General features: G+C 51.0%; 3 protein-coding genes across 3 annotated transcripts; 2 read left to right on the top strand and 1 right to left on the bottom strand.

The window, feature by feature from the left end:
• Window positions 1-616: 616 nt before the first annotated feature.
• Window positions 617-3,238, top strand: BDV14DRAFT_176925 (uncharacterized protein). The gene has a single exon (XM_073769334.1). The coding sequence runs from the start codon at window positions 1,360-1,362 to the stop codon at window positions 2,623-2,625; it is 1,266 nt and encodes a 421-aa protein (XP_073626157.1). The 5' UTR covers window positions 617-1,359; the 3' UTR covers window positions 2,626-3,238.
• Window positions 3,239-4,453: 1,215 nt separating this feature from the next.
• On the top strand, window positions 4,454-8,773 carry phoC (putative cyclin dependent kinase inhibitor Pho81). Its single transcript, XM_073777864.1, has 10 exons — window positions 4,454-4,716; window positions 4,807-4,891; window positions 4,951-5,073; window positions 5,130-5,180; window positions 5,237-5,377; window positions 5,439-5,486; window positions 5,549-5,566; window positions 5,638-7,879; window positions 7,932-8,101; window positions 8,163-8,773. Coding segments are annotated over exons 1-10 (3,093 nt in total). The 5' UTR covers window positions 4,454-4,714; the 3' UTR covers window positions 8,376-8,773.
• A 62-nt stretch (window positions 8,774-8,835) lies between these two features.
• Window positions 8,836-9,990, bottom strand: BDV14DRAFT_176916 (uncharacterized protein). Its single transcript, XM_073769333.1, has 2 exons — window positions 9,222-9,990; window positions 8,836-9,149 (listed from the first exon to the last, which is right to left on the bottom strand). Exons 1-2 carry the CDS (start codon window positions 9,778-9,780, stop codon window positions 8,998-9,000), a joined length of 711 nt encoding a protein of 236 aa, XP_073626155.1. The 5' UTR covers window positions 9,781-9,990; the 3' UTR covers window positions 8,836-8,997.
• Between the last annotated feature and the right edge of the window lies 1 nt (window position 9,991).

Genomic DNA, 9,991 nt, shown 5'->3' with positions numbered 1-9,991 from the left:
CAGTGAGAAAGGGGCGCAACTCCATGCGGCAAGATATCGTCGCAGTCAGTGGGGCTTTCATTTAAGACCATTCCGTCATCTTGGAGTTGGCAGGTTCATCATTGCAACGCTGCTTCCGGCGGCGACTGTTTGACTTGGGAACTTTGTCGTTGTTCCCTGCTTGTTGAAAGATCATTATTATTGAGTATGCATGTAGTGTAACCTGAGACTGATTGCATCAGTGGGTTCCAGCTTCTGGTCACAGAATTTATGGTTTGCGCTCGTGCTCGTGTTTGTAGGTACATAGGTATGTTGTTCGAAAGCGTGGGTTCCCGACCGTAGGTGTAGCACTATACGCCAAGCGTCCGCGCTTCGAGTCCTGGGCCTGGCTATCTTGACATCCTCTATCTATTATCATAATATAGGTTCATGCACAGGATCCGTAGCCTTCTTAGTGCATTTGCAGGCATGAAGATTGTAATGCAAATGCAGTCCGTTTGTGGAGTGGACTCGAACAAGCGTGCGGCTATTGTAACGCTGTGGTAATACCAAGACAGCAGCAGCGAATCAACGGGCTGTTGCTAAGAATAAAAGATAGAAAGCAGTGCCTGGCCCGCAGTCATTACAGGTTTGGGTAATGGGACGCCATTCTTTTCTTGGAGCAACCGATCTCCACTCTGCTTTCGCCCGCTCAATCTCAATCTCAATCTCACTCGTCGCTCGCTCGCTCGCTCACTCCCATTCTCTCTCTCCTCTCTTTCTCTTTTCCTTCTCTTTCCTCGGTTTCGTTCCTTTCGATTCTCCTTCCCCTCCGCTGTTTGACTTTTCCATCCTTTAATATGAGAACCCCCGCATAATCTGCGTGAGGCTCGACTAACACTTATCGGTGTATCTGGATTGGGATTCTACTGTCAACTTCCACCCCTGACCCGACCGACCGTCGACACCACCCGTCAGCCGGGCTGCTCTCGACGACAGCAACTCGTCTCTCCGACTCACCCAAACAAACGACCTCGATTTCGCGTTTAATAATCATTTACTATTACCGCTCATTTATTTCACGACAAGAAACATCGCATTTATTTTCGATAGAGTCTCGACTTTTGATGGAATTCACTGGCCGCTACATAGCAACGGGAATTTGACTTTGGTCGACTTTGGTTATTGAATATCTCTCTCCCGGCTCATTCACGGACTTCCACCAATTCACCACGTGGATCGCCCCACGAATTTACCATATATCTATACAAAGACCGGCCTTCGAGACTCGTTTTTGGAGGTGTTTCTTTCAGCATTGGTGCGGGACTTGCAGCATTCCAATACAGTCACTCTCAAAATCAACAAAAGGATTTTTAGAGCGCATAGTGCATTGCCTAGATCATGAGTGCCTCAAACCCAGCTGCGCCGATCAGTGCCACCACTGAAACCGACCCGGCCGCTACATCCTCCTCCGCCAGCGAGCCCACCGCCAGCGAGCCTACAGCTAGCACTCCGTCGCCAACAGACACAGATACATCGACAGAGACAGAGCCAACATCTACATCAGAGGCACCAACGTCAACCGAAGAAACACCAACTTCGTCGAGCACCACCGAGACCACCGAGACCACCGAGACCACCGATACCCCTACTCCCACCGAAACATCTTCAACGACTGAGACCGAGACCACAGACACCCCTACTTCTACCACCACCACATCCTCCAGCACTACTACCTCCGAAACAACCACCTCCGATGAACCAACTACAACTGAGGAGCCGACTACAACCACGTCAGAAATCGTGAGCGGTACCACCACTACTACTATAACCATCACAGATACACCAACTGCCTCGACCACAACGGGTGATGGTGGCGCATCTTCCACCATTGATCCTTCGTCTGGCTCTCAACCGACCGAAACCGACAGCGGTGATTCGGGACTGTCTGCAGGTGGTACCATCGCTGTGGCTGTAGTTGTTCCAGTTGTCTCTGTTGCTATTCTAGTCCTTGTGGGTCTGTGGCTTTGGAGGAGACACAAGGCGAAGAAGGTCGCCGAAGAAGAACGCAGAAAAGAGGTCGAGGAGTATGGATTCAACCCCAACGGCGACCCAACATTACCCGCTGTTATGGGTGGTGCTGATGACAACTCCGGATACCGAGGCTGGGGAACGACTTCAGCTGGCCGTAAGGCGTCAACCAATCTGTCCAGCGGTGCTGGTGTTGGACTAGCAATGTCCGAAGCTGGAAGCCAGCCCGGCTACCAACACGCTGCTACGCCCAGCGACGGCACCATCCAGTACTCGGATGGACACGGTGCAATTGGCGAAACCGAACCTTACGGAATCCTAGGAGCTGCCCCCGTTGCCGCCGGTGCTGCAAACAATCAGCGCACTACCGATATTAACCGTGGTCCATCTAACGCGTCGTCTGCCTATTCAGCTGGCGCTCACTCAGAGATCTCGGAAGAAAGCCATATGTCTGCCGGCCACCCTGGTGGCCCATACTACGACTACAGCGATGCACAGCAACAGTATGGAGGATACAGCGACCCGTACGGAGGCCAACCGGTGATCCGGGACGTTCAAGCACGCCGTAACACGCAAATCCAGAATCCGTCTGTGTTCCCCCGACAGGGGAATGCAGGTATCGCGCAAAACTTCTGAGCTCGATGTAAAGGATTGTTCTTGACTTCTCATATATATATTCTGCAGCATCTAATTACCAAATCTTGTTCGCACAAACTCGCCGCCGGAGTGGACTAGAGCTGAGAGATTAGACTCTCGCTTCAGAGCAGCTTCTTGAAGCGGACCATCCTGACATTCGGGCTACTCCTGGCTTGATACCAAACCCGAGAGATACCCTCAATACCCCGTCAGACCCGCCGCGAGCTCCAGTTTATCTTCTTCTCATCTCTCTTGAATGTGATACCAATTTCCCATCGCTACCTTCTATCATTTTCTTTTCATTATTGTTTTCTTCGCTGTCCGAGTGGACGTTGTCTTGCCACTTTGTGTACATCTACGACTGCTGTTATGCTCTTTCGGTTGAGCCTGATGTAAGGGGCATTGAGTCCAGTTCTCTTTTCCATGCCAATCAGTCCTTCTTTTTATCATCTATAAAATCTCGTTATCTTTGCGTGGGTATATTGCCTGTTTATTGTTGGTGGCATTGCTAGTAAGCGCAGTTGTATTACTTAGCTAGGGAGTCAATGCATACAAGAGTTGAGTGACACCTGCATAGATGATCAAATTGAATCGCGACCCTAGTCTGCTTGTCTAGATGTACAGAGTAAGTACGTATATGGATTGAAGACTGAAGGGTATGCAGCCTATCAGTGGCTGAGAGCGAACAAGCATCTAGATGAGGCTACTGGAGACCAGGATCGCTAGTACAGATCTAAGATGGCCTTAAGTGCCGCATTCAGCGAAGATCATACGAAGCACACAGTCCATTCGATTGTTGGTTGTTCTCATAGAGCGCAATCGGTGACATCATGCTCCATGCTCGATCAGGTACCTCAGTCAACAGCCATGAGCCCGACGAAGTGGCCAGACAAACAGTCCAGGCTAGACTAGTAGGGCCAAGCACCAGCGAGCAAGCATCAGGGAGCGGCGCACGTTGCGATAAAGACGGCGGTGGTTGGATTGTTCTCCAGAGGCTGCAGACTTAGCGCTACCAGGGGGAAGCAACGTGGGCTCGTTTGCGGTAGTGATTGGGCCGGAGCCAGCTCCCCAAGCTCTCCACCTCACCCTTTCTCTTCCTCTTGACATATGACTGTTCTTCCTCTTTCAAGCATTCCCCCATGTCGACTGTCTGCCCTGCCCGTTTCCATTTGCCCTGCTCCTGATTCATTTGTCCCTTTTGGCAGTAATCTCCTGGCCGCTCTCCTTCCGGTACGTTGTCGCAGTGTCGTCAATGGCACCCCGCCCTGGCCTGTTCACCTTGCAACTGACGCGCAGAAAAAGCAAGGCACGCTTACTCTAGGCACGCTTTCAAGACTTCAGTATACACTTGTACTTGGCCAACTAAGAGGAGGCTGCACTTTTTACACCGCGCCCCCTGTGTTCCAGCCAATTCTACCATGCCTATATTCTCGGCTTTCTTGTAGCACCAGGGACCAGAGACGGGAGACAATCGCAAGGTCCCGGGCACCTTGCGCGGAGATAGAGCTTCTACGCTCCGCCACTAAACCACCAATACCCGCAGCTGGTGCTAACTGCTGCTGCTAAGTATCTACCACTGGTGCCACTTCCACGGTTTATAGTAGGCTGCCCTAGCCTCCAGTCGCCAACTACTCGTCATCTTTCCTGTCCCAGCTTGGACTCCACACGCCTTAATCGTCGGAACCACGTCTCTCGCATTCCGCTGCTTGTCTCTGACCTGCTGGCAGTTCTACTCCGGTCCATTTATCTATCTTTGCCCCACTCAAGCGCGCGCGCTGGCCTGCCCGAATCTACTTTCACCTCCCCTCAGTCGAAACAGCTCCATCGAGGGGTAATCCATTCCGTCACTTTCGGGATTGTTTCTTCCGCTTTCTCTTCTTCTCTATTCTTTCTCTGCGTTACCATTCTCCTCATCTGCGAACTTTATCTCTGTTCTCATCGCGGCTTCTGCGATTGACCCTCCAGGACTTAGCTGTACGAGAGCTCATTTCGTTGTCACTGGGAACTGAAGCCGCTGCCTGGTCAGGCACGTCTACGTCAAGCAACCGGTAGAGATTATCTTTTTTTCCCCTAAAGTGCGCTCGCCAAGATGTACGTATTATGTTCCTGAAAGCTCGTTGAAGCTTCGGCGCATTCGGCTGCGTCGGATTGTCTTTCTGGTAGCTGACTTTGTGACTGCAGGAAGTTTGGCAAGCAAATCCAACGCAGGCAGCTCGATCTGCCAGAATACGCCGCCAGTTTCGTGAATTACAAGGCATTGAAGAAGGTCAATAACCGTTAACATCGACGCTGTCCTACCACAACTGCTGACGTCGGACAAAATAGCTTATCAAGCAACTAAGTGCAACACCAACTATCCCCGCTCAGAGCTCTGTGCCCATACCTCAAAATGATTCCGAAGCGCAGGCTGCGCTCCGCGCGAACAAGGAGGTGTTCTTCTTCCGACTGGTATGGCTCATCTGAGGGTGGAAGGTTTGCTGGGAAGTTTGCTGAAGTGGGACCAGGAACGTGAGATCGAAAAAGTCAACACATTTTACCTACAAAAAGAGGCCGAGGTTGGTTATGATGGCTAGCGTCCGCTCTGTGCATATTTCCTGACACTAAGTGACAGTTCACGCAACGATTAAAAACACTGGTCGATAAAAAGCGGGTTGTTCAGTCGCGAACGGTTACAAAGTCGAAAGCACCGGCGAACCTTGTCGCTCTACTGGAAGGATTTCAACAGTTTGATGGTGACCTGAATAAGTTACAGGTGAGCCTGATGCAGCTGCATTTGAAGATGGGTGGGCGCTCATAATCCGCGTGCAATCTAGCAATTTGTTGAGATCAACGAGACTGCCATGTCTAAGATTTTGAAAAAGGTTAGTTGGAGAAGTCGCATCTGCTGCTTGTGGAAAAGAACATCATTAACGAATTAATTTAGTGGGACAAAACGTCAAAGGTGAGAATTCTTCTTACAGCTACCGCCGTAGGGGCTCTTTTCCCAGTTCCAGCCCGCTCACCAAATGATAGTCTCGTATGAAAGAACTATACCTTCACCGCGCTGTCGAGGTGCAACCGTGTTTTAACAGGGAGGTATTACGCGATCTTTCTGATCGGGCGACAACGGCCCGAATAGAGCTCGAAGCTTGGGCAGAAGGTGAAAATATTCAGTTCGACACAACTCGCCTGGCCGAGCGGACGACAGGTATTCAACCTCTTGGATCGGAGGAAGAAGATCTTGATCTTCAGGTGTTACAATCCGCTACCGCCGGCAATCTCCAGGCATTGCGTGAATGGGCAGACAAACTCCAGAAATCCCCTGACTCTCGCGAACGAGCGACGCGCACTTTTCTGGCCGCAATCAACGAGTTCTCCGATGATGTTCTGGCAGTCCTTCTTGAAAGCAAATTGGTCGATATCTTCGCCGAGGATGACATCAATGAACGGAATTGCTTGCACGAGGCGGCTATTTCTGGCCGCGAGTTGGTCCTCAAAGCTGGCCTGGAGGCAGGCGTGCAGGTTTCAAGAACAGATGTTTACGGAAGGATACCTTTACACTACGCTTGTATCCACGGGCGCGTGGAGATGGTGCAGCAGCTGTTAGCAACAGACCCCAGTACTGTCGACATCATGGACCATGACAACTTCACACCCTTAATACACAGTATCGTCAAGAATAAGCTTGAGTGTGCTGAACAGCTGCTTCGCAATAATGCCCGTATCGACCCGGCGTCAGATTCCGATCACATTCCTCTGAACCTCGCTTGTCAACATGGCTCGCTCGCCATAGTCAAAATGCTATTAGAACGGCAAGCCAAGCTCCTTCCCGACGCCGAAGGTCTTTACCCTCAGCACATGGTAGCGCGTGCTTCACAGTCACCCGATATTCTGCTATTGCTCAAGCAGCACGGCGCGGATCTCAACCAAAGAGACAAGCTGTATCAATGGACTCCTCTTTTCCATGCAGCTAGTGAAGGCTGCGTCAACTGCCTGCGGACGCTTCTGGAATTGGGTGTTGATGCAGACGTGAAGGACGAGAAAGACTTGGCTGCGGTTTACTACGCCGCTTGGGAAGGCCACTTGGAGTGCATGCTCCTGTTGTGGTCTCACCATACCGAATCCCGACCGTCGCAGCGTCCACTGGACATTCTAAATGGCCTCAGAATGCATGAGCCAAGCTCGATCAGCTGGCAGGAACAGACTGAGACGGAACCAGATGAGATGGAGACGGTGGATGGCATCCCAATTCTATCGCTTCCACCACCCATTATTCCATTGCGACGCTATGGACACAACTTCTTGGATAAAAAGGTCTTCATCCAGATTCTGTTTGATCCCAGCAGCGCAATCACCTTTGATCAAGCTGGGCGCTATCCTGCCGCTCGTCTGACAATCTCGTCGAAGCTTTCCGAGCTCATCCCGCGCACTGTGATGCTGCCCATCCAGGAAGACTCGCGAATGATCTCCTTCCACGTCGATACTTTGCAAACATTCACCGTCGACTTTGAGATATTCCCCACATTCGGCTCCAAGGTAATTGCAAAGACAGTTGCTCTCCCAACAGTATTCAGGGCAGACAGGTCCAGTGCTGGTACTTGCTGTTTACCACTTTTCGACCCCAGACTGCGGTCTATTGGGCAGCTGCGATTCGGGTTCCAAGTTATCAAGCCATATCACGGGGATCCCCTCGAGATCACGCATTTCGCCACCTACTGGAAGGCCACAAGCACCGGTGAATCTCACCACAGTGGCCTAGTTACTGGATCAAGTTTGTCGGGAGATCATGTCCAGCTCTTTGTGCAGCTCACAAGAGACAAGATACCTGTTGTCCACCCACGGTACACAGTGAATCACTATGGTATCGATATTCCTCTTTGCCATCTTACACTTGCCGAGTTCCAAGCCATTGGCAGCGAGAAGGGTGTGAACCGGCCGGAAATTATCCAATACTTGCAAACCCGTGCTTCCGGCGATCTAGCTCTAACACATAGAATTCTTGCGAGTGCATTCTTCTCCTTGCATGAGGTCTTTGAGAATCTCCCAATCGATGTCAATGTCAACCCCGCTATCCTTTACCCTTCAGCTGTTGAAGAGCAAACGCTGAACATGACGTCTATGGCCGACGTCAACACCTTTGCCGACGCCATCCTGGCAGTCGTCTTCGACCATGCTCGCTTTGCGCGCGACAAGAATCCAGAGTTCATGCGCTCCGTCGTATTTACGTCTTACAACGCTAATATCTGCATTGCGCTGAACTGGAAACAGCCGAACTGTAAGCCCAACGACTCCTGGTTATCATAACAATACTAATCGAGAATCTCTAGATCCCGTTCTTCTCTGCAACGATCTCGGTCAGATTCGCGACCTGGCCCGCAATGCTGGGGCTCATCCGGATGTTGACAGCAGCGGCCGAGCCTCCATGTCTATCAAGGAATCGGCGCGCATCGGGCAGAGTAACAACTTCATGGGTCTGGTTTGCCGGTCTAGTCTATTGGTATGTACCAGCCTCCCCAAACACCTGCTACAACTTCTGGATACTAACAATTTATGTTTAGAACCTTGTACCAGCTCTGGTAGCAACCATCAAGGAACTCGGTCTTGTACTTGTGGCGGATACCTCAGACGAAGACGAACAGCCAGACAACCAAGCCCTGTCAGCCGCTAACTCGATGGGCGTCGCCGAACTGGCGTACCGCATGCCTGAAGGAGTCAACGGCTTGATGAAGGCCAACGGCATTCTGAGGTTCAATGACATGATCGACATGTGACATGACAATGTTGTTTCTCATGCTCATACTCTTTACGCCGTCCCGCAATGATTTCAACTTGCCTGTCTCATCCCCCTTTCAATAATCCTTTCCGCTCGTCCTATATACCCCAAGGAACGAAGATTATGAGCCCGAATAAGATGTGGTCTTTTCTATACTTTTTGTTGACATCGGAGGCTATCTGTCTATTGTCTTGTTTGTCTATTCGTTCCGGTCCATTGCATTTTCACCGGCAGCATTTGTTTCGATTAGTATGTTGGGTATTCGAGGCTTTTCTTCATTCCGTTTTTTTCTTGGGTGAATGAACTAGAACTGGGTCCCGTGTGCTTTTATTCTCTTTTCTTCTGCAGGTTTTATTTGTTTCATTTCTATTGTTTCTATCTGATGAGCCCCTTGTTTTGGAGAATACCCGGTGACAAAAGGCGAAGGGCAGAGTGGACGGATTAGATCTATCTAATGTACAATGTGATGATGTACACAAAATGAGTACAGAAATCTAGCCAAACAACGCTATGCAACGATAAGTAGAGGAACAAATGGTACAGTGTAGTATATGTCGCGCATCGTCAGACGAAGAGAAACGCTGCGATTGAGGAGTGAGAGTGGTGGCAGCTGACTGGGCTTACGTGCCCTTCGGCTTACCCTTGAGCACATCCCAACCCCATGCTCGGAGCTGCTTGACAACCTTGGGAGTAATCGCAGCCGTAAGAGGCACACGCACAAAGATGAAGCTCTTGTGAATGGCGTACGCAAGAGCCAGCTGTGTCCAGAGACCTAAAAACATATGATTAGCACATCACTCTACAATGCAGAAGAAAATTATGAAAGAAGAGGGAAAGAACATACTAGCTTCCTCAGCAGGCCCCTTCTTCTTCGCTTCCTGCTTCTGCTCAGCCTCAGCAGCCTGCTCGTCAACGCCCTTCTCCTCCTGATCAAAGATCCCGGGCACAACCTTATTCACGGCGCCCTTGAACCCGTCGACAATTACATGCTCATAGTGCCCGATCTTATCAGCGCCCAGAAGCCTCACGGCCATAAAACAGAACGGGAAGTCCAGTGCAGAAAGGAACAGGTAGATCCATAGCGCGGACCAGCCATATTCCTTGGAGAGGTGCTTCAGGCGCTGCGAGAGGGAGGGTGCCGCGCCGGGCGCTTGGTATGAGTAGCCCGTGCCGGAGGATTTCTGGTTATTGTTCAGGTGCGAGCGGCTGGTGTGGAAAGCGCGGCGGGCGCGGAAGAGGGTTTGGAGTTGCGATTGGAGTGGTGTTTGTCGTGGAGCGGCGGGTTTGGGGGTTGTGGCGAGGGTGAATGCGCGGCGGGTTGGGAGGCGCGGAGTCAGCGGGGTTTGAAGTGTGAGGTTTAGCGGTCTCAGCGCGAGTCGCCAGAATGGTTGTTGGAGGGACATGTTGTACAGGGGGGTTGGTGGGTGGTGTTTTTGTCGTCTTTTGCGCCTTCGTTTTGAAGGTCTTTTTTCTGATTGCGCGGTCCCGGGGGAAAGGGTATTGATAGTTTCGGAGTGTGAGCTATTATTGCATCTAAACAGTACCCGGATAATGACAGCAGATGTACTGACTGGCGAGAGTGGGCGTATTTTGAGGTTGAAGTGTAGTGAGATG

The sequence above is a fragment of the Aspergillus stella-maris genome, assembly GCF_047715825.1.
Source record: "Aspergillus stella-maris strain CBS 113639 unplaced genomic scaffold BDV14scaffold_43, whole genome shotgun sequence".
Lineage (NCBI taxonomy): Eukaryota > Fungi > Ascomycota > Eurotiomycetes > Eurotiales > Aspergillaceae > Aspergillus > Aspergillus stella-maris.
Note: the sequence above shows the minus strand (reverse complement) of the source record. Positions and strands in the feature narration are given on the sequence as shown.